This window comes from Pholis gunnellus (genome assembly GCF_910591455.1).
Source record: "Pholis gunnellus genome assembly, chromosome: 9".
Classification (NCBI taxonomy): domain Eukaryota; kingdom Metazoa; phylum Chordata; class Actinopteri; order Perciformes; family Pholidae; genus Pholis; species Pholis gunnellus.
Genome location: NC_136535.1, coordinates 20233616 through 20258901, shown reverse-complemented (window position 1 = coordinate 20258901; position 25286 = coordinate 20233616). Strand labels below are relative to the sequence as shown.

The 25286-nt window shown below is 41.5% G+C and overlaps 1 protein-coding gene across 1 annotated transcript in view; it reads left to right on the top strand.

Moving 5' to 3' along the window:
* Positions 1 to 4419: 4419 nt before the first annotated feature.
* kcnab1a (potassium voltage-gated channel subfamily A regulatory beta subunit 1a) overlaps positions 4420 to 25286 on the top strand; it is a gene marked incomplete at its 5' end in the record, with an annotated part of 78382 nt that continues 57515 nt past the window's right edge. The window contains 1 exon segment of the mRNA XM_079166841.1: positions 4420 to 4682. Within this exon segment, the coding sequence (XP_079022967.1) occupies positions 4420 to 4682 (263 nt within the window).

The following is a 25286-nucleotide window of genomic DNA, read 5'->3' as shown; positions in this document are numbered from 1 at the left end:
AATAAAAATGGACAACGCTGTGTAAATGACTAGAAGATTAGCACGACCTTCACACACGTACACAGATGTACTGTACTCACACACACGGATAAAAACACATTTTTACATTTTTACAGTTGATCCCCTCTGGAGAATCGACACCGATCATTAGTGTCTGATCACTAGGATGCCATGATTATAACGGGGAGTTGGTCTTCTGCTTGAAAGAACGATTGTCTGTAACCTAGAAAAGACGTGAGCATGAGATGAAACCCTCCAAAAGTCCCCTTCATGCAATCAGCCAACTCGTGCCTCACACACACACACACACACACACGCACACACACATGCTGTCTGCCAGCTCTCCTCTTTGAACCCCTGATGCGGATGCCAAACAGCATACGATGGCTGGATATCCTCTCTCTTGTTTGAATCAAAACAATTGCTACAATTTTTAGCTCTCCAGTGATTCTGCATAAAAACTGGGGCAGAATGTAGCAACAGAAATCCCGGGCTTCTATAACTGAGCTAAAAATAGCCTTTTCCCCCCTTCAAATGTGCATTTTGTTTCCTCTTATAAATTAATTTAATGCTAATGTGCTTTTAATAGAGACAACAGTATTTAAACTATTCCTTTTCTTAGTTGTCTTTATGCATGTGTAGACAACACATGTATTCTACTTTACTAGATCAAGGTAACTTTATTTACTGTAAATGTATCTTTAGATGGTGTTTGGTATTGTTTGTATGGTATCATGTGCACACATACTCTCTAATGTTGGTGCTTTCTTGGAATCACATGGTTTACAGTATTGTCCATGTTTTATTTTACTCTGATGGGAACAGAAATCCTCTGTTATGTTTGGTTAATAAATCATCAGAAATCTTATAGAATGAAATAAAATAATACTTTGATGAGCATGCAGCAGCTACGTTTAAAAAACAACTTCATGATGCAATCAGTTGATTTTTTTGTGTCTACACCAACAAATATTATCTTCTGTGTCTGTCTTTCATGTGTGTTATTCTCGTCTTCTAAATCACCACTTTATGGCAACATTTAAAGCATGTTCCCCCTACAACAGAAAGCACAGAAGGCAACTTGGTTGGTTAAAACGATAATGGGCAGCCAACCGTGTCACTGCCCTTCTCTAACCAGGTGTTGGATATATATTTCCTCCCATCCTTGGCACCAGAGACAAAAGGTGTGGTAACACGATACTTGTTCACATGTATCACATGTTCACAAAACACATGTTCCAGTGGAGCTTGATGGATGAAGTGCAGGGCTGCTGCCAAGATTAGTGGAATGATTTACACAACAGAGACATTTGCACGGAGCATTATAATAGTATCCTCCCTCATTCTACTGTAGCCAAACTACAAAAATACAGTGGAACAGTGTTTTATCTCGTTGGTTCATCTTTTAAAACCTTTTTAGATGATTAAAAGAACAATGCGATCAAAAGAGGAGCCCTGGGACAGCTGAAATGTTAATTATGCAACACTGCACATGTTGAATTGTCCATATATTTTATACAGTCAATGTAATATAATGTTATCCTCCTTGCTTTGCTCTCACCCTTCAGCTTAAAGCCGGTCTAGATTTTCAATGATTGTAACAATGGGATTTATTGGAGAATGTAGGCCAGCACACTGGTGTTAAACAGGAGCAGCACGGTCCCTGAGGCTCGGAGACTCATCACTGGCATAATTATTGCTGCTATAGAGTCAGATGGCATAGAGAGAGCTTTCTCATTCAAGTAAACCACACAGAAATGTTGTTCAATACACTGCAGGATTGCTTGCGAGAGGTTACAACGTGAACACAAACTTCAGTCACTTAATGTTTTTTTAATTCATCCACAAAAAAAAAGGTGCACAGCGTTGTGCTGCGGTATGCTGCTCTACTTGTTGTGTTTCTATCAGGCCGTGTGCCGATGGATAATTATCAGACATATGCGATTATTGTAAAGGGATTCACTCACTGGAAGGAGTGCATGTGGGGGGGGGGGGGGGGGGGGGGGGGGGGGGGGGGGAGAAAGATGGCTAATTAGTCTCAGGGAGCATGAAGCCGATGGAAAAAGTTCAGCATGAAACGGTAAACAGATAAGGGAAGAGGAAGTGAGGAAAGTATAAAAAGGAAAGTGTAAAAGGCAGACATGGGTTAAAAGCAATTTGTTACTCATAATGCAGGATTCCCATACTCACTGCCATAAACCCCAACTGGACCCCCCCAAACTGACCTCTCTCTCCCTCCCTCCATCCTCACCCTCTCGTTTTGTTATTATTGTCAGTGACTCACATGCTGAGCGGCTCAAAGGAGATTGTGACTGTTCTCAACACCAGAGGCCAAAGTTAAAGAGGAAAAATAACAGACTAACGAAACAAAACGAAGCGAGAGAGAAGTAAAATGAAAAGTGAATTTTTATTTAACAAAACAGCATTCATTCTTTGTTGTGGTGGTGATAATATAGTTTACTGTATATACGCATTAAATATGTATGTGCATAGCAGTATGTGGGCTCCATGTGTATGGATGTGTATGCTTCTAGCGACTATAAATACGCAGTAAACACACTCTGCCTGTTGCATAAGCTCAGCTGACATTTCTGCTGCCAGGCAGGATCAGTTTTTCCACCCATCCTACTGGACAATGGACACAGCTGCCCCTCTGCCTCAGCTTCCCTCCCTAATTCTGTGTGTTCGGTTGTGTGTGTGCATGCACCCGGCTGTCTTTGCACTGATACAATCAATTCCTGCCACAGGTTCAGTATGGGAGTCTGGTAGTGGTCAGTCTCTCCTGACTAGAAACTAGGATTGTACACAAAAACAATAAAACTAAAATCCATGCAGTGACACACACCAGAGCCTGCTGGTCTGCTGTACACACAGTTTGGGGTTTCGGAAAGTTTAGAAAACAAAGGACAGCCAATCAGGCGGTACCTGCTACCTGCAGCAGAGAACAGCGCTTCTTGAGCCTGACAAACAAGATTTATGTTACAATTAAGAACATTCACAACTGCGCTCCATGTGTTATTAATTCATTTTATGTGCTTCGTTTGTGTGTGCATGTGCAACACAGTCTCACGACAGTCCATGAAAATATATAGTATGTATGTAGTTTGTAGAAAGAGTGACGGTGTGTGTCTGAACTCAAATTTCCTGATATGGGAGAGTGGCATTCCTTATGATTCCCACAATCCACTGAAGGGCCAGACGTGATGTCACTGAACACTCCCTTGAGGAGGCCAGAGGTGAGAGATTATGTGTGTGTGTGTGTGTGTGTGTGTGTGTGAGAGAGAGAGAGAGAGAGAGAGAGAGAGAAATAAAGAGGCTTCCTTATTTTATTTTGTGGTTCACTTCATTACCACAACACTGCTCACAGACAGTGTACAATTGTGCATAACTCGCTGTCAGCTTGTGTAAGAGTGTGTGTTTATTTTAGGTGTTTGTTATCGGCCAAACTCCAGAGTACACTTTGTTTAGAGAGAGAAAGGGGAGAAAGTGCAGGCAGGCCAAAGAATGACAGACAAAAGGAAATATTAAAAGGGTATTGAGGATGTAAAAGTGAGTAAAACATGCACACATATATGTACATGTGTGTATTTGTGCCGGATAAAAAAGAGATGAGTGGAAGAAAAAGGAAAGCAGGAAAGAGAGACAAAAGGAAATCAGGAGTGTGAAAGGGCTTGTGACAGAGGGAATACTCTGAGACAAAGGAGGGATGATGGGGAAAGTGAGAGAGGATAAGAGGGAGTTGGAGAAAAAAAATGCTAAAAGAAGGGAGGGAGAGAAACAGAGAGGGAGGGAGAGAGAGAGAGAGAGAGAGAGAGAGAGGGAGAGGGAGGGCGGGAAAAAATGTCCCAGATTCCCATGCCATTTAATAGGGAGCAAAACCAAACTGAGCTTATAATGTAGACTGGCTGAGCAAGGGGCAAAGTGACAGCATGTGTGTGTTGTGTGGTAGAGTGGGCAGAGGAGAGAGAGTGGGATATCTGTGTCTCTATATCTGCATGTGTGTGTGTGCACAGGGAACATATTAGGCACAGCAAATGGAGGAGCACATGTAAAGAAAAAGCCTGTTTTTCTGTGTTTTTCCTGTGTGGACGTGCAGCCTGCAGACAGATTGGACTCGAGTTTAACTATGGACTCTTGAATAGGTTTTTTTCTCTTTTCAAATTATGTTATTCCAAGTTGGATTTTCCTACGTTTCTTCTTCTTCTTTTCCTTTTCTTGGAGCTTTATCCAGAAGAACACTTCACTTTCCTTTGAGCTTTAATCACACACTCACATGAGTCCTCTGCTCCATGTAGTGCTGCGTGGGCGAAGCGGCCTACCTGGATTACTCTGAGCGTACATGTTCGTGGGACAGAATCACAGAAGACCGGAGAGACTGAAAGAAAAGGATAAAGTGAAGAAGAAGAAGAAGGCAGGAAGATGTACCTGTACAAAGCAACGTGCCCAGACATCCCCAACCCGAAGCAGAGGGGGTCCAGAAGTCAGGCCCAGGGCCCTGGTCAGGGGAGGCTCGCCAAGCAGACGTGCGTGGGGACGGGGCCGCGACCCTACGCTCCTCTGATGTTGTGGACACCAAACAAATCCAAAAGTGTGGTGCAGCTCAAACAGCTGGAGGAGTTTCTCAACTTCCACTCGTTGTCGCTGCACGACACGGTCAAGAGCCAGACGGGCATGATCTACAGGTAACCTCACCTGTGTATCTGTGTGTGTGTGTGTGTGTGTGTGTGTGAGAATGTTTGTAAGACTCCCCTGGAGGACTACAAGGCACACGTCTGTGCAAGAAGACGGATGGATGTTGTCTCTGTCCACTGCTGTCTTGAGAATAATGGGCTGTTTCCATTTTTTAGAGTGTGGTAACTTTAGATTCTTCCCCCCTCGTTGATATTATTTATTTATTATTACTTCATCATCTTTGGTTCTAGAATCGACTTTCTATATGTTACAGGTGAGGGATAGTTGGATGGCGGTTGGTTGTGGGGCTTGTAGTCATTTGGCAACAGTTTGATTGAAAAAGCTTTGTATGATATCATGTGTGTTTACTGGTTGAGGGATACGAGATTTAAAAAAAAGTTTGCGCACCAGTAGCTGGAATAATGACTCTAAATGGAGACCTGACATGCGGGAAAAGCCGGAAAAAAGTTGATCTAGTAAAACCTGCACGTTCATACACATACTGCATCTTTGTTTCCAACTGTTATCAGGTCACCCGTGTTATATTATGCAATGCCCACTGCATCATGGGGACTAACGATCTGAATGTGAAACGCAACAGTTGGCTGATCGCTCTCTGAGGTTACATATGTCAGTGTGTTGTTGCGTGAGTAACTCTCATCTGATTCACCACTCTATGGCCCTTGACAAATTCATTCTTAAAATAAACAACGAGAGAGGCAAATGAGATTTACCAACAAGTGTCTGCGCTCATTTTGTAATGTGTCACATTTTCATGTCCTGTCACAAGCTTTTTCTGAACCGTGTTTGATTCACATAAATAGACAAACCGCACGACGCCCAAAACATTAACCTAAGCACACGGTTTCTCAGTTTGATTATAGTTTTTAAATGTGCAACCCACAATCCTTGCATTAACTTTCTTTAGCTGTTTTTACTATATTTACTGTGTTTGTACTGTTTGTACTGTGTGTACACTAATGCTTATTGTATAACGTATGTAGTAGCTCCTTTCTATGTTTGCTTCACGGTCCTTTTAAAGCTCAACCAAAGCATGTTAAACTGGACATGTGTCTCAAAACAAATAGTCTTTCTTTCTTTTCTTTAACAGACATTATTGCACCAGGGTCATGCATGGATTTGTACACTGACTGAATAGAAAACATGGATTAAAGTGAGTGGTTTGAGTGAGTGTGATTGGGACATTGTTGTGCGCTGCTCAGCCCTCAGGCTAGAAAGCAGCATGTAGCTGCTCTGACTTCATTGTGTTGTTGTGTCCATTGACGAATGATGCTGACTGAGGCATTTCATTCTCAGATAGAGTTTCTATTGTTGATGTGGCTTGTGATTTTATTTTTTCACTTTACCACAATGCCAATCAGAAAATATCCAAATTAGGCTTCACAGTGTGGATAAAAAGCAAGGTGTCCACAAGTGTTTTATATTTGGAGAGACCGCTGGCTTAACATTTCCATGAACGGTATTTTTGAACATGTCATTCCCCAAGTGCTGTCATTACTGATTCTGTGGCTGTATACTGCAAACATATCTGACCGTATTACAATCAGTGTAATAATAACATGATCTAAACTTGTTGTGCCAGTGCTGAAGAAATGATAGCATGGAGCGTGACTTTTCCTTTATCCCTCCGTATCCACCAACAGAGAGAGAGAGAGAGAGAGAGAGAGAGAGAGAGAGAGTGAGAGAGAACGGGGGGAGTCAGGGGGGAGGGCAGTGTGATGGCAGTCTGTGTCTCTGTTGGGTCAGTGGGAGCTCATATGGCCTTGTGCTGTCAGAATTTCACCTTGGGACGTTGGCATATGCGTGTTCATGGGCCTGTTGGTGTGTGTGTGTTGGAATGTTTGTTCATTGCCATGGTACCCTGATAAAACAGCTGGCTGGGGACTTCCTTTTCCAGGTCAGTGTGGAATAGCGGTCGAGACCTGCACTGGGCACTCCTTCCACACACACACACTCTGGCACAAACAGGAGAGAAAATCTACTTTAGTTTAGGGAGGTATTATTTATCTAGCCTAGGCTTGTGACCCCTTAAAACAAAGAAACGTCTACTTATGACACTCCATCAAAGGTTGTTCACCACCAAAATAGATTACTTTTCCCCTTTTGAATACTTATACTTATTATTATATATCTCTCCAGTATTTTACAACAACAAAAATGAAGATTGTATTCTTCTTCTTCTTTTATGTCGTGTTACATCCTGCCGTCGGACTCACCGGATGTAGATTGTAGGTATAAACCTGAAGTCGATGCATCCTGTGCTTAGCGCCGCCCAAGATGATTGTGATTGGTTTAATGAAATACAAACAGGCCAGAGAATTTTAAAGGACGCTGCCAAAAAAAATGCCCGAACTTTTTCTTCCTGTTTGGATTTCAATTTAGTGCTTTTCAAAGACAGACGTGCAAGAGCGCATGCACATCACACTCACGTGCACGGTTTCTATTTCTGCAAACCCGTGATTCATTCAAACATGATACAAAGAGCACAGATGGGAAGAGGAAGAAGAGACAAACTACAAGATGAGCCTAAGCTTCACAGCGTGCCCTCTCGTGCCCTACACTTTATTATTCATGAGTGTGTGTGTCTGTCTTTGGGGTGTGGGTGTGTGTTTTCGGTTGTGAAGGAACCTCTGTGTATTAGTGTGTTAGTTCCTCAGTGTGCATGCTCACTTCATCGTCAACGTGCAACTTGACCATGTAGGCCGTGGTGACAACTTACTGTGTTCAATTCAGCATTCAACTTTCCCCCGGGGCTAACATGGCGAATGTTAACGCAAATGATCTAATCAGGGCCAGACACTGTCGCTATGTGACAATGTCAATGAAACGCGTTAGAAAGGCAGACATCAGCCACTTTGCTCCAGAAAGAGTTATAAAAAATTATAAAAAGCTTTAATCTTTAGAAACTGACTTTGACAGCCAGCCAGTGCACATGTCGGTCCTGAACCACTCACCACTGCATATTTCCCCCGCCTCTCTCATTCTCCTTCTTTGCTTTATTTGCGTTAGTCTAGTCTTTTTGCACTGTATCAAAGAGGGTTCAGCTTGTTATTTAAGGCCTCCACCATCTGCCAATTTTTGTTATCACTTCAATGTGAGTAACTCTTCCTGCTGTGGTTGAAACACTTTATTCATGCCAGAAATCAACGATGAAGTTTTGATTGCTTTTTATACATTTGTAAAATGCTGCGTTATGCCAGTGATGCAGCAATACTTGCTGGTTTACAGTTTCTGCAGTTGTTGTGATATTATAATACCATGTTTTCATTTGGGTAGCTAAAAGAATATAAAAAAATGACTGTTTTCTGTAAATAAACAAAAAGCACAGTACATCCCCTTTTAACCTAAATGGAAAATGCACTCTGCTAATTTTTGATCACACTGACCGAAATTAAAGTAGTAATCAATTAAATCAACCTAGTGATGGAATAGATTAATCAAAAGCCCATGATATTATTAGAGACGGAGCAGGGAATGCTGTGTAAAGGGGTGACAGTGAGGGGGGGCATTTAGATCTCCAGGGGGTGGAAGGTCACACTATGAAGCATATGCCATGTGTTCATGAGTGTACCAGTGTGTGTGTGTGTGTGTGTGTGTGTGTGTACAGACAGTCTGGATGTTTGTCAGTCCATCTGATTAAATGAGCTCTGTCCGCTGATGGACTGTGTGACAGAGTTACAAAGTCCCCACAGTTGTTTCTCTCCTCCTCTGTCACTCACTTTGTTTCTTTGTGCCTCTGTTCTTTACGCTTTTCTTATTTTTCAGTTGATTCATCATTCAGTGCGCATCACTTTTATGAGAGCTATAGTTTAAAGAAAAATATTTGTAAAATCTCAATAATGGGCGAAATGAGTGCAATACAAATGATCCCTCTATAGTTTCACAGTTTTTAATTATTATTCTGGTACGTTATGAGTGAGGCAAATCTGCAGAATAATCAGGAAACTACTTTTTCATCTCTACTTTCTATACCTGATACATATTCTGAACTGTTCTTTCACAAGAATACTACATTTAGCATAAACTGCAGTAACAAATAACCTTTTTGCAGCAGTGGACTTCATACATTTTTCATAGATGGGAAGAAAAATGCAAATCTGTTTAAACTGATCTGCTCCATTTAAAAATCTACAGGCTATAAAGAATACCACCAAATGTGCTCTGACACACTGTTTCAAGCATGCATTATGATTTGCTCTAGATCTTATTTTGCATTATGCAGTTCTGCATTAACACTGCAATTCAAATGAACTAGCACTTTATGTAAAATGGATGTAAAGATACTAAACCACATATTGTTCAGGAGTTGCAATTGTTTGCTGTATAGACTCGCTCTCTGATTTTCTGATTTATTCTGTCCGAGTGAAGCTTTGCTCTGTGGAACAGTTTCCGAGCTGAAATTGAACAGTGTTTGAACCCCAAATTAGAGGAAGCTGCAGTAAATGTTTATTGACCGCAGCCAGTCACCAGCCTGTCCTCTCTGGACCGGAGCCTTGTGTCCACTAAAAGTGTTTAGACTCTGGCATCTGCCTATTTTAAAAGAAGCTGACCAGGCACACAGCTATTTATTATGGTGTCTAGCAGACAGAAACAAGAGCGAAGAGAGAGATACAAATAACAGAGGACTACTTTAAAAAGGAGAGACGCAATCAAACAATACTGTATATTCCTAAACACTAAAGGAAGCTTGTGGTGTTCATGTTCAAGTACAGGAAGATGGGGACTGATTTGTCTCACTTTATATTGTCGGGATAATTTGTGTCTGTCTGTCGGTGTTCTTAATCGGAGCCTAATGGAGCTGTAACCGATTGACACTTGAGAAGCGGTGAGTGAAATTGTGCACTCAACCAGTGATTCATAGACCACACATGGAAACACACACTCATACTCACACACACACAAACACACACATCGACACACACACACACACACACACACACACACACACATGCAATCAGACGCAGACATACAAATACGCATGCAGATAAATGCGTCAATTGCTCATCCTTTATTTATCTTGGAAAACAAGTGAATATTTAACTTGGGAGCTGGTATCCTCACTAAATACTTAATTGGTCAGGCAGTCACAGAAGTGTGTGTGTGTGTGTGGAGGCATGCGTCCAATTGTGTATATATAGCACTATAAACTAGCTATTTTTTCCCGATGTCTATTTTATTGGAAAGAAATTCATTACACTGCTTTGACTCTTTCAATTGGCAAATCGAGTGTGTTTGTTGTACAGGATAAAGATTGACTTTCTTCTGAAAGTGCTTGCATCACTGTGACTAAAAAGAAATATTCAGACAAATTCAAACTAGACTTATCTACAGTTCTGTGTTGTAGAATATATTTGAATTCTAATTTCAAATAAAAAGGTGACTCTCGTTTTGGCTAATTTCCACCTGTATTCAAACGTATCAGTGACTGGTTTAGAGCCTTTTGTTATATAAGTAATGCTTTAGAGCTATTTAAAGCCCTGTGCTGGTTTATAAAGACTGTGATAGGCTTCCCATGCAAAGCTCATGAGACACCATTGATGTATTACCAGTCACATCATCAACAACTTTAGACATGGGTAAAGTAATCACATCATTTTGTTTTCAAAAGATCAGAAAATCACTTGAAGCGGTTTTATTTAAATTTACAGTGTGTTCAATTAAGTTACACACTGTTAAAGCAACAGACGCCAGGGGGTTTTAAGGACTCCTTTCCCTTTAAAATTATTGTAATTGTTGATTAAAAAGATTGATCAATTTCCTGTAAATGACTCGTCACATCCGGTGTCTCCTTCACAGTTTTCAATTGAGTTTCTTCAAATCGGTGAAACAGCGCCCCTTTGAGGCTGTGTGGCGAGAAATAATATTGCAGCCTTACGACATGAGACGTCAACGTGTTTCCAGGTTTCCAGGTTAAGTTCACGTCATTTAATTAGCATACAACACGTGTTAAACCCATCGCTGTTATACAAATGCCAAGCTGCGAATGGACAAAACTCAAATGATAGAAAGTTAATGAGGTTGTGACAACCAGGAGAGAGAAAACAGCGCATAGTATCGTCCCAGTATCAAGTGCAGTGTGAAATAATACATGGACACACAGCACTTGAGTGGCGTCTTCTTCAAACAGCGTGAGTCACGTCTCTCTGTCTCGTAACCTGTGACTTTGTTTACTCTGTGTCTTTTCCTGCTGCTTAAATGTGGTGTTTTTGGTTGCCGTGTAGCACCAACTAGTTGCTCATGGAGGATGTTTTGGTCAAATGTAGTTGAATCAACTGCGCCTGTGTGCATGCGATGTGAAAAGAAACTTCATATTGTTTGCTAATCAAATGTTATGTGAGTTGTTTTATTTCACCACAATGTACTACACATCTATTTATATTATGATGTATCTTGCAGTTTTCATACACACAAGTAGGGAGAGGTGTTTCTGTTATTTAATCTGTCCTAGTTGATATGCGGGGGACAGTTCAACAGCACCATAAACTGCAGCCTCCAAAAGGACCGTACAGTTGAGTCAACACTAAGCTGAGCATTAAAACCTTCATGAAGGATTTATTGCAAGACTAGATTATAAATCCTGTAAATTCTGATACTGATTCCAATAATAGTTGAGAGCAGGAGGAGAGGGATGGACTTCTCAGACAGAAGTGCTTTAAATTGATTATTGTTTTCTTGATCTTACTGGTCGATCATTTTGTGCACTGCCTGCTCTCTCTCTCTCTCTCTCTCTCTCTCTCTCTCTCTCTCTCTCTCTCTCTCTCTCTCTCTCTCTCTCTCTCTCTCTCTGTCTCTCTCTCACTTACGCATTTGTTTAAATGTCACGTCTCATTGACTATTTAATTCCCTAAAGGACCACCCTCATCTATAAATGTCTAACCCCAAATTGGGGACGCCAGTTTCGTTCCCCATTAGTCCGTGCTGTTTCCGTATATACTGGTCTTAACAAATCTGAAGCTGCTTGCTAAATGCGACACACGGGCACCGCGCCAGCACCCACAACAGACACACATCACCAGTTCATTAGTCGACTAATGAGTGAGATTATTCAATCAATGCTCCAGCTTGGAAAATTAACGGGACTATTGCATTCATCTCTGTAACTCCCAAGAGCTTCTACACACACACACACACACACACACACACACACACACACACACACACACACACACACACACACACACACACACACACACACACACACACACACACACACACACACACTCCTCTGGTATTTCACTTGTGTCAGCACGGGGACAACGGAGTGAATCAATAGGGCATCAGTTTGTCCTATTGACGTGCTCGTTTAGCAGAGCGACAGACGGCCGCTGTGGATCAACATGCTCAGCTGACTCTCTGAAACTCTCCCAGCTTTAGAAAAATAAAAACATTTCTGCCTATTGTTGCTGAGAAATACACACCATGAGATGGAGATTTGAGCGTCGGCAAGCAGCCTGTTGATTCCCCTCTCGTCTTTGTTTCTCCCCGTCTCTCTCTCTCTCCGCTCTGGTCTTTAAGTATCACTGACTCGCTCATCCCCTCTCTTGGTACCTGTCCATTATTAATGAGAGCTGATAAGCGGTTATTTAAGAGGCAGGGCTGTCCTTGGGTCCCAGTGAGGTTGCCTGAGGATAACGCCCCAGTCGAGCTTCATCTTACTCTCCCAACACCGCTTCATGTAAAAGGAAAGGAGCCGTGCAAGCTTCACCTTTAACGCACTCATGCTTTCACTTTAATTAAAGCTATTGGCTGATGTGCAAGGGGACCTTGTAGCCTCTGGCAAATCAGACCTCAGTCAAAATATCACAACTCCTAATGACTGAGCACATATTCATGCCACCCGGTGAGAAATCTCCACAGAGACTCACTTAATAGGTGTTTGTGAGTGGATGTCTGCAACTGGACTACTAGATCTATCAAGATAAGAGCAGCAGTTATAATAGCTCATTTGTAATGATGATGCACATGAGGGGGTAATAGCGTGGGTGTGGGAAGAACCCCAAGAGGGCTAAGTATAGAGACACTTTTAAAACGTGTTTAACAGCGATGTGGTGCATGTGGGTGGGTGAGTGAGTTTGAGTGCGTTAGTTACAGAGAGGAGATCCAAAATGAGAGCCTTGGGAGATGCAAAGAGAGATCAGAAGAGATGTCCTGTAATTAGTCTTACAGTGCTGGTTGATGGTTTCATCACTAGGGGGAGCCGTGGACCTGCTGTCACACTGACGATGGACATAAAAAGTGTGGGAATACTGGTGAGAAATAACACCGTGAATAGCAGTCACGTCCACTTCCTTTGTGTCCTTCCGACAAGTATAAAACTATAAACTACATTTATGTGGATATTTAATTTAATTGGTGCAGTTTCAGATTTGTACGGCACGGTTTTTCCTCGTTGATTACACCTCAACAAAACTAAAAGCCTGTGTCCACAGCTTGATGGCAGTGAATCAAAGCAGCGGAAAGTCAATTACTCGTGAGAGCCCAGAGCTCCGGTGTGTTTGCCAAGAGGAGAGAAAATGTCTGACCAAAGGTAAATACTGTAGTGCTTTAAGAGCTGCTGCAGTGCTCAGGCAGCAGCTCGCAGAGAGATCCTTGAAACCGTGACTCCAGAGGGGACAACATAATATCCAAACCATTTCCCTTCCTGTATTTCCTTCTAATTTTCCCACCTCTTCCTCGAAAACCGATTTTCTCCAAGCCTTTTGTCTTCCTGCTGTTTTACCTCATCTTGCCCATCTCTTTCATTTTCTTTCCCCCTTCTTTCCTTTCCCTCTATCAGTCAATCTTTCTTCCCTCGGTCCTGTCATTAGCGGTATCCCCCCGTCTACGTTTTTTGCACAGTCATGCTCCGAGTGGACACTCAGTTTTAGTGTCACCATATATCTCTGCTTTACAGCACTACGCTGATACACTGACGCAGGCAAAGTTTATGCTTCCTCGGATCAGCACTTTTCTCGTCTCTTTTGTGTGTGTTGGTGTCTTCACAGATTGGTATAGAAAAGAGTGGAGCTTGAGTCTTTGCCAGTTTGTGTGTGTGTGTGTGTGTGTGTGTGTGTGAGAGAGACTGTGGATGTGTGTTCTCTGGGTGCGGTGCTATCTTTTGCAAGAAAAGGTAATATACTGTGGTCTCCTCCAAGGCCTATTTAGGGAGGAGAGGTGAGAGGACAGGGGACGCAGAGTGGGACATGAGAGATTGCCATCGTAACAGCGTCTAAATGGGGTAGTGTAGACCCAACACACACACACACACACACACACACACACACACACGCACACGCACACCCTCCCTGTGGCTTTTACTGCAGTATTTGTCACTGTTTAAACACTGCAATAAGTGCGGGGAAAGGCCGTGTCAATAGATGCACAACACTCTGAGCATTGTGTGCAAATGCTGGTCAAGTAGCTGCATAAATCCAAATCCATAAATGAGCAGTTGAGTGTTTTAGTGGCTTCAGTGCAGCAAAGATGCAGCGACCAGTGACTGCAGTCTGCTGTTTAAATGTGTCTTTTCACGACTATTTACACAACTATGTTAAAAGATTAAGTTTGTGTTGACTTAGAATATTGCATAAATAAGAGTTCTGATCAAAACCAGACCTGTTAAATAGACTATAATGCTGTTTAAGTACTTGTACTTTACTTGAGTATTTTTATATTTTATGCTACTTTATACTTATACTCCACTACATGTATTTGACACCTATAGTTTTACTTTAAGTATATCTTTCTGCTAATACGTGTACTTTAACTCCATTACAATTTTGAATTCAGGATGTTACTTGTAACATGTTTTTTTGTATTTTTGCCACTTTTACTGAAAAATACGTCATCCACCACCGGGGTGACTGCAGTTCTTTCAGAGTCTGAACGTGCACTAATAAAAGAAAGCCTGCCCTCAAGTCACTTACTGTCTTCCATATGCGCTAAAGTCGATCGGTTCTCTTGCTTGCTTAGATGCTATAACCCTGGCCTCTCGGGTCATCGAGCATCAAAGCATCAAAACATTTCTTTTTATGTTACCTTTCAATGGCGAGTCACTGAATAGTTGGCGTTTACAGCAGTGAAAATGTAGTTTGTGAAAGGCTGAACGCTAACAAATGTGGATCGAAACAGAATATTTTGTTATATTTCATATTATATTTTCGCTTAAGGATTAAGGACTGTGGAACACGCCATGTTTCTGCAAGTTATTCATATAATATATATGCAAAAGATTATATAATATATAATCTCCCCTGCTGGAACAGATACTGATGGAAACGATCTCACCTGTTTCACACAGACGGTCAATAAATCCCTCTGAATGAGTTGTGTGTGGCACAGATGATATAATGGCGTGAAGATGCGGTGCAGAAGTTCCCTGTCAGCACACACGAGTGATGGGAAATCCCTCGTGTGTAGATCATTGCACAGTAGTGCTCACACGTGCACATACAGACATTTTTCTTTCCATTCCTTGCTTGGAGCAACCCTTTTTGCACTTTTGCAAAGTTTTGGAACTTTCGGATTAATGCGATTGATGTGAAAACACGGAGAAGATTGTCCTCATTTTTGTGTTGAACATCAGAAAACACAAGTCTCCCTTTTTACAAGTTAGGACTTCAATCCTAGTGTGACTTCCCAAACCTATTCCACCGTCTCACCTTGGTGAGGAACACAGCCACACGAAGCACTTATCAGAAGAGCCAAGTGGTTTGGCAGGATGGAAGAGCCCTCCCTCATGTGACCACTTCACCTCCCCATTATCTCCAAGTGGTTTAATTTCAACACTTTTTTGGTTTGTCATTTTGCCAATGGTCATCCTCTACAAAGTGGGACAAGAGATTCATTTCTCTAAGAGGGTTATAATGTAAACAAAGTTGTGCTTCCGGTAGATTACTTTACAAAGTGTAGTTTAAAAAATGTTGACTTGTAAGAATGAGATCATGCATCCTGACTATATTTAATGCATACATATCATGTAAATTAATGTAAATATAGTGCACTTACAGTTTTAGTTTTTCATAAATTAACAACACTTCAAGATGAATAGAATAAATCCATAAATGAACGAAAGTCAAGTCCACCCACAGCCGAGCTCACAACTTTTTGTAAAGTGAGATGTGTTGGAGAAAGTTTTGTAAATGCAAAATAAAAGTCAGAAACTAAGTTACTCTTTTTTTCAAGTAATTAGAGCATGAAACTAAAGCAGAGGCAGACGCATTAGACTAGACACAGGTGTTTGATATTTAATCCAATTAACAAAATGAGGCGAAGCACGCGCGATCTACTCTCTCACTCTGTGCTCGTCTCTTGAGCTCTTCGTCGCTCTCTTTCTCTCGCAGCCTCTGAATTGCTGATGTAAGCGCACATGTACATGATAGATAGATGTAAACTTTATTCATCCCCAGGGGGAAATTTGTTTGTAGCAGCAGCAGCAAGTTACAGAGTAGAATAAAATACGAAGTATGGAAATGCACAATATACAGTACAATAAAATAACAGAGCAGATATTGAATTGAAGAAATGGAATAATACAAAATAAGATAAAAATGCAAATTTGCATGATTGCACATGCAAATGAATACTCACAAGCACAAACTTATTATTATTACTAAAGCTAACGCCTATAATGGTTGAAGATGAAATCATTGTTTTATTACACATATCACAGCCTTCATCTGAACATGTAATTCTTCTAGAAATGTTTTCCCTTTTTTAAAATGATATTCTGTAAATCAGAAGGATGTGAACATCGTATCGATAAATAACGGCACCCCCGGTCTCACCCCCCCTCCCCCATACCGTCCCTCGGCCCGTCCAGATGCTCTCCACATTGTTTTTATGTTCATACGGCTAATGAGGAGCGGCACACAAACTTTGCGCTGCCCCGTATGATTATGAATCGACATGGGAGAGATAGAGAAAGAAGTGCCGACGTGCAAGAAAATAAATCGTGCCCCACTTCCAGCACCGTCTAAGCTTCTGTGTTTGGACCACTGACAAACTCCAGGGCCAATGCAGGTGTGCTGCTGAGGCAGTCAAAGGAAATGTGATGGTGTAGAGGCTGTGTCGGTGAATAGCAACAATATTGGCCTTTTTGCCTAATCTTAGTCCTACTTTAACCATACTGTGGTTGCCACGTAAAGGATATTGTAGAAATAGACTATTTGATTAACATTGACATTGGTTTTTTAGAAGTTTACAATGCTATATGTATTGAAGAAGCACACTGCACTGTAACCACAGTTATATGCCTCTTTCAGTGTGCTGAGGATGAAGGTCATGAAGCCTTTAGAGCCCATTTGAAGGTTGTTTGTACTCTCAGAGCCAAGGCTACAGTACATAATAATTGCTCTGACCTTTGATTTGTGTATACGTGTGTGTGTGTGTGTGTGTGTGTGTGTGTGCAAAAATGCAACTCTCATAGCCCAACTCAAATGTCAAGAGAACATAATGACTTGTGTAATTTGCAGCAAAAGTGTTTTTGTCTCTCATTTAGATCGATTTGTTGCACAAAATAATTCCGATGTCGGACTAATTTCTTGATTACAGCGTTGTCTAAAGATATGCACAAACACGCAGGCACCTTGTATACATTCAGTACAGCACATTCACAAACTCTTTTCCCCTGCAACACAAACAAAACTGCTGCAGAAATGTGTGTGTGCGTGTGTGTGTGTGTGTGTGGGTCTGTTCGAGAATGGGCATGAAGGTCATGGACACAATTTAAAAAAATAAAATTGAGGGCAAGTTGGTTTTGAGTTTTCTCGACGTCGGCTCTGCATGAGTGCTGCTGCCTTCTGCTGCTGTGTTTTGTCAACGTTTGACTTGTTTTTCAGGTGATGAGAAAGTATTTGATCTATTTAAAAATCAATCCTACAATGTGATTCCACTTAAAACAAAGGGGAAATTGTGGTACCCACTGTTAAGGCGCTTGATAGGCAAAAAACAAAAATACTAATCTAAATGTTCTGCCTTATAACACCACACTGACGTGTTCCCTGAATTGTTCACTTGTTAAAAACAATGATTTTGGTTTAGTCAAACATCTTAGCAGTGTACTTCTCTATAACACATCTCCTTTGGAGGTGTTATGTGGTCGTACTGAAGCAGATCAAAGTGTCTTTAGCATCGTGTCTCATTACACCCTTTACTGTACACTCTTCTCCAAGGTAACCAGTATGTGTCCTTCGTTCCTCCAGATGCTGCCTGGTTGCCATCTGGCATTTTTATTTTTTTTTGCCTGGTGTTATTTCATTGCTGTTTTTTTTCCCCCACACATAACGCCTCCATACTGTTTCCATAGCAATGCTATTACTGAGATGACGGTTTCCTCTCGTTGTTACCACTCTTCACTATCAAGTGTCCATATCTGGAGACTCTCCAGCAGCCAGCAACGCTGCTCTCTGCAACAAATAGCTAATTGTGGTGCAGGTAGTGTAGGAGTGTGTGCTTAGTGTGTGCAAGTTTGAGAACAACCCCGTTATGTCATGCATTTAGGCACAATGCACAAAAGTTACGCCTTACTACCTTCTCCAAACTCTTCTTCGATTGACTTCATCATACACAGAGACGGATGGAAGAACGGAGATTTTCTTTTCTCTTTCAATTGGTCCCTTGCAACACATTGATATTTACATCAGTGACCCTGGATGGATACAGCAATGACTTGAGCTGCAGTAGGAGGAAGTGTTAACACACACACACACACACACACACACACACACACACACACACACACACACACACACACACACACACACACACACACAGAAGTAAAGATTCAACTCTCGGCACAAACGCCGTACAGCTGAATCTCTCCTGGAGAAGTGTAAGAGCACAGTGCCTTTCTCCCAGGCACTTTTTAATGAGCTTGTTGTTTGTGCTTGCAAAACATTTCAGTCCAGACATATGATGCTAGCAGCTCATATGGCTCTATGCACAGATATTATCATGGTGACCAACCTGCGGGATTTCAATATACATCTTTTTTTAATATTTCAAAATACATGTTTTAAAGAACTGTGCAGCCTCCACTGATATCATCACTGTTTCTATAAGTTTGAGCTTTTTATTCATAGTGGTGAAACGAGTCGTGCCAAACCATAATCAGTAAGTCTAAGTCTGCTTGAGGTTTTTGTTTTTATTTTAGAGTGATATGTAATGATGTTTAAATACACACATTAAGACTTCCAGGCGTCGAAGTTACAACATAGACCTGGTGCTGTTTTTGTACTGTGTTGCAACGTGTTGAGTTATCTTCTGACTACACGTCTACCGTGAGACTGCCCTCAGTACAGGGAGTCGGTCGCGATGGATGGATGTTCATGACACTTTGACCCTTCTTATCTTCACCAGCTGTCTCAAGTCTTAATAACTAGCGGTAGTTTCATGTTCCTCTGGGAAGAATGACAGCCTCTAAATGGATACACCCGAGATCATGACCCAATAGTGACCTGTGTGTGTGTGTGTTTGGGTTTAAGTGAGAGGGTGATGCAGAGGGTAAGGAGACACACTTGTGTTTTTAAGCTGTCTGTTGATATCACACGTCTTTTGTGGTATTTTGTCAAAGTGTAATTCACTGTTACATTTATAATAGAACCAAACACAATCTATATCACACATAGATCCCACTCCTTGTCATTACTTTACAGAATTTCTGACGGAATAAGGGAGACTTTGTTTCTATCAAAAGTATGATTACATGTCTATTACTAGAGTAAGGCAAACAAATCATCAGAAATCCTCTGTTGTTTGTGCATGATTGGTACACGTTTTGTAGAAGGCTCATTTTTTTTTACCAGAGAACCACAAAACAATCTTAATTATAAGCTCAACTAAAGGTGAACTCTCAATTTGGACAAGAATTAAGTGGAGTCATGTACTGTAGTAATTAATGAGCACTCTGTTACATAAGCCTCTCTCGGTCTGGAGGAGATGTGGATTAGTGTTCAGGGGTCATTTTGTTGATACTTTAAATGGTGGTGGCAGCTGCAGAAGGTCTGGCATCTTTCCTCTGTGACACCTCAGTGCTCAGTGCTCAGCCACAGGATAATAGAGACTCATTGCTTTTATATGCAAAGCTGAGTCGGGATATTTTGTAGAGAAATGTTCCTCTGCTCATATGTCACTGTTTAGGAGTAATCAACCCAGTTTACCCTTCTTCATGTTTGTAAAACAGAGTTTTCATGATGCAGACATGCAACATAAAGGAAGCGTAAGTTTCATGAAGACTCTTGTTTGTATCAGCTTATCATTTTTCTTATGGTGACCAAAAACACCCCTGATATGTCACCTCCTGCACACGACAAATCAGAGTCTGTATCTCCACAGTTGCCTTGTGGCGGCCCGTTAAATGAAATAGCTTGTAATGATGAAAGATATATTAACAAATACAAAACAATTAAGCCGAATAAAAGTCAATTACAAAGCTCAGAAGTCGGTCATTAAAATCACATTACAATCCTTAAGCTCACATGTGATTCCCCTGAAAACGAGCTCCCAGCTCTGCCACAGTGAGGAGATGGAGGAGGGGATTGTCATTTGAGGCCCATCACATCGTTTCTTCATGGCCCTTGATTGATATGAGGATGACCTCGGGGCCACGACTCATCACTGTAATGCGCTTATGGTGGTCGTATCCTTGACCCGTGTAGCAATGAGCGAAATTCAGTATGTGCAAACATGTCATCCTTACTACACAGGATGCCCTGCCAATATTTATTAACTGCACAGGAAATTAAATCGGGCTCCATTCCCAGTGACACAACAACTGTAATATCGCTATGTGCTGATATTTGTACTGTAAATTTGCCATAATCACATTTTAACGTATAGTTTCCACAAATATACTTTGAATTAACTCTGCATGATCATTTCCATATAATAATATTTGCACAATATATGAGGAGGCATACAATACAACATGCCTTTGCTGGAAACATGTAGTAGAATAATATATACAATATATAATAAACATAATAAACACAACATCTAACATGTAGGCTGCCTGTTGTCTACTTGACTCAGCCCTGAGCCTTGCTGGAGGTGATGGGGTGTGTCTGCTTCATGGTGTCACCATTTGTGCTGAGAACCAATCACTGACTGCAGTGCCGGGGGGGGGGGGTTAATGGATATGGTTGATGATGCAGAGAGCCTGCCGATAAGGGCATCGGATCTAAGAATGCTTCTGCGTGTTGTTCTAGAGGGCACGGACACAATTATAGTCGTTTAATTTGGAGGATTTGTTGCCTGATCCACTAATACACTTGATTCATGTGAAACTCAACAATCACCTCCTCACTAGGGTTTTTTTTTTTACATTATTTTCTGCTAAAGTTATGGAAAAACATTGCTTCCAACCTAGTTCTAACACCTGGAGAAGCTTTTTAAAATACCTGACTCACCAAGGGGAGACTCTGAGAGTTGGAAGATTAAAATAGCTTCTTGAACTGATGAAAAAAAAGAGGGTCAGGTTCTTCAACCACAGAGTCTTTTCTGTGTTTTGCTTACTGTACAGATTTGTTAGCCCCCCCCCCCCCCCCCCCCCCCCCCCCCCCCCCACACACACACACACAGCTGCCTCCACAGCTGACACAAACGGTTCAGTCCAGAGCTTACAGTCACAAGGAGGGCTGACGTTCCTGATGCTGCCATGTCGACTTACATCGTGCCACACGTTTCTGCGTGTGTAGCGTCATGAGCATGTTTGGATGCGGACAACACACAAACTGTCATGCGTGTACAGTATGTGTATGTTTTATGCACTCTGAATTAGTGTAGAACCGGTTTGGTATTAAGCAAAGCATCAGACTTAATTACTGAATTTGACCACTAGTTGTTGCACTTGACTCAGCAGCCGCTCCTGCTTTCTATTGTTGGCTTCAAATCCAAAATGTCGCCATATTTGTGCATTTCTGGTTGTCTTTAAAACTATCTCTGCCATGTATCGTCGCCCCAGCAGTATGACACGTTGCCATATTGCTTACTAATGCAATACAAGTTGGATTTAGCACTGTGACAGCATTAGCACAGGTTGCTGATGTCGGCTACTTTTTTAATTTGCCAGGATGTGTCATCGTGGCAAATGCCGGTTCAGCTGGTTTGCATGAAATCAAACTGATTTAAGCTCATACACCAGATCAGACCAGCAAAACTGCAAATGGATCCAACTCTACTCTGTATCCTTTAAAACGTGTCTGTCAGCGTTGTGAACATCATGTGTGTCATAGAAATGTTGTTCACATCAGTGTTAGGTCAGGTAGGGTTGACCAGTGGTCAATCACTGTACAGAAACACACACACACAGATAGTGCTGGGCATCTCAAGGGGATTTCGATATGTAGTGTGTTGACTTTTGCTGACAAAGCTCATTACCCACCATGAAGTCACACACACACACACACACACACACACACACACACACACACACACACACACACACACACACACACACACACACACACACACACACACACACACACAGGTGCAAAAGTAGGACACTGCCTTACACTCAGAGTTATGAGTATGTCATCACTGCATGTGGGGCAGCTGGGAAAACAAAAACAAAATGAAGACGATAATCAGAAAATGGTGAAAAGAGCTTAAAATATGTGCAACCAGACTAATGGATCATAGAAATGGGGGGGGGGGGGGGGGGGGCAGTGTAAGTCACTGTGATGGTCAGTAAGTCGATTCTAAACACTCCACACAGACCTGTGCTCGTGCTGTTTGGGCCACAGCTGCAAAGACTCTCATCAGGCTGACTGCTGCATCAGTTTGGCTTTAGCTCGGCTGGGAGAGCAGAGGCAGAAATACCTGGCTGTGTAGCTGTGATCTATCATGAGTTATGGGTTGCCTCTCTACCGCTCAGTAGCCAGAATTAAATGGTCCTATAGGCACAATCAAGATAAATGAAAAAGACATTTGGGGGTTTATGTGTTGTATTTCCAACAAATGTGAAATTACACTTTACTTCAGGCAATACAACAGCTGCAGTCAGAAATGTTCACTTGCAGTAGCGCCTCAGGAAAACAAGCACATACTGTGCATGAGTGACACTTCACATTGTTTGAGAAGATGCAGTAGCTGCTGCAGAATACAAGCAAGCTAGAGGACCTATAGTACCCATCAGTCAGCAGAGGTGCTCTCACAGACCTTAAGATTCTTCTCAACAAATCAGTAGCTCTCTGACCTCGCCTTTTCTTCTCTTCTGTGAGCTTCAGATTGGCTTTGAAACTTCTAATAAAACATGAATTCTGATATTGATTGCTGCTGGAATTGAGCCTTCTTTATTGGGCAACAGCGCAACACATGTGTGGTGCTTCAGATAAAATAATGAAACTTGCTACAGTATGTGTCCATATGTGCGTTCACGCTTGTGAGTGCAATTGTCCCGTTATGTTGGAAATATTGATTTCATACGGCATCTGTCAGTGTTTGAGTCATAACTAAATTGTGCGCGCGTGTGACATTTTGTTCAAACAAAGCAAAGACGTACAAAAGATAAAAGAAAGACAAAGAAAGAAAAAAAAGCAGATGTTCCCAAACCTCCGACATTTAAACAAATGGTTTTGACTCAAACTGTAAGAAAACAAGCTTGTGCTGGAGGCTCTGTTAGACTGAGTGACTTGCTAATATGTTCACTATGATAACGCTAACATGCTGATAATGATATGCCTATAATGTTTACTATGTTCAGCCACCATGTTGTTGTCATGCTCTCATTTGCTACTAGGCACCAAACACAAAGTGAAGCCGAGGCTGATGGGAATGTTGTTAGTTTTGCAGCTATTTGGTCATAAACCAAAGTATCAGAAAAACTGGAATTTCAACCTGATGATGGCTCAAGATTAAAAAATGAGCGGATCGCCAAAGTCTTTACAATTTACAATGACGGGGAACATGAATACGTGTATCAAAGTCAGTAGAATTTCTCTTCTTTGTGGCCGTCCAGTAGTTATATTTCGGTCTGGACCAAAGTCACGACTGACTGACCACCTAGAGCCACGTCCGTCACTGGCATGGCTCAAATAACGAGACCTAAACTGTCTTGTTTAGGTCTCAGTTCAGTGATCCTCACTTTGCTTCATAAACTCGTGGGTCACTGCGCACGACCTTCACATAAAAGACCTGGGTTGAGTTCTAGGTCAGAGGAGTGATTCACAGTTTAAATATAAAATGAGTCATCTCTACTTTAACGACACATGTTTCATAACCTTGATTTGACGATAGATTAAAAAAAAGCACGCTCATACACACAGTAATATAAGAAATGTTTTTAAAAAGTGTTTAGAGTAACGCACTCGCATTTCATCCAGCAGCTGTTTTGACAGTGATGGATGGAGGCCGATGAGTTGCACACACACACTCCAGGACAGAAACACACTCTGCAACCACAGCGCTTTTTCACTCAGCACTTTTGTGCTCCTCATTAGAGGAAAGAGGGTTTAAACCAGCTCCAATTCCATATGGTCGGTAGTCTGTTGTTCCCCTGAGGAGTGGGATGCCATCGATCTGGAATGAGCTGCTGGAGAACGGCTTTCCTGTTTGGTATGAACTTGATCTGAGGCTGCGTACATCTTAAGACTGGACAGGAGGGCACGGGGTGATATGAAGAGTTCATTTATAAAGGACTAACAAGAAACATGCTGTCTGACTTTCTCCTCCATAAAAAATGTCTACAATAAACACAACGCAATGCATATTACACTACATAGAATCAGATTTTTGTTATTCAGAGGGAAGTTTTATTTCAATGTTTGAAAATGTAGTCTGAGAAAAGATGTTAAGATGATTGCACAATGAGCTTCTGTGCCGTTGAAAACAAATCAATGAGGAGTTTTAAAACAATGGCCGTTACCCAGTTCCTATAATAAAATATAATGATTTACCTCAACAGGCAGTTCTGGCCCTGGTCTCCATGAATCACTTTACCCCAAATGACTTTCATTGAGTGATTCCAAAGCCCTCTTCAGACGAGGTCAGGAGCTCCGGTAATGGGTTCAGTAGCATGGATGTATTTATCATGTCATGTTTATAGACTGCATATACCGCTTTCTTTTACGTGCAACAGTTATTTTCCCCTCTGTTGATGACACCCGCGACAGTCTGAATGGATGAATCTAAAGCACTTTATTGCTTCCAGTACATTTTGAGACAGTTGAGTTTGGCTCGTTATCGAACTTCAATACTTTGATGGAACTGACCAAAGTACTCAGTAGCGCCGTAATCAAATGGTCCAATAGTATTGAATGCCCGGTCAGTTTTATGTTTTGACTAATCATTCATCAGAGTAGACATCACCTGATTTGAATCGAATTTTTGCCAATGATAGACGATTACTGTGGTGACCAAATTTCATAGTAATTCATCCAATAGTTAAAGAGACATTTCACATCAAAGGGATGAGTTCATCCTCTGGGCATCATTTCTGTTTAGAGCAACGTGGAGGCCCGACTTTAAAAGGTCTATTTTTTTGTATAAACGATTATTGTCCTTGGAGTAATGGTTCATAAAAAGTATTGTTATTGGACCAAAGGTATTGTATCGGCACTTCAAAACGATACCCAGGACTGATGTTGGGCACTGACGTTCTCCTGTGTCAAGAAAACTAA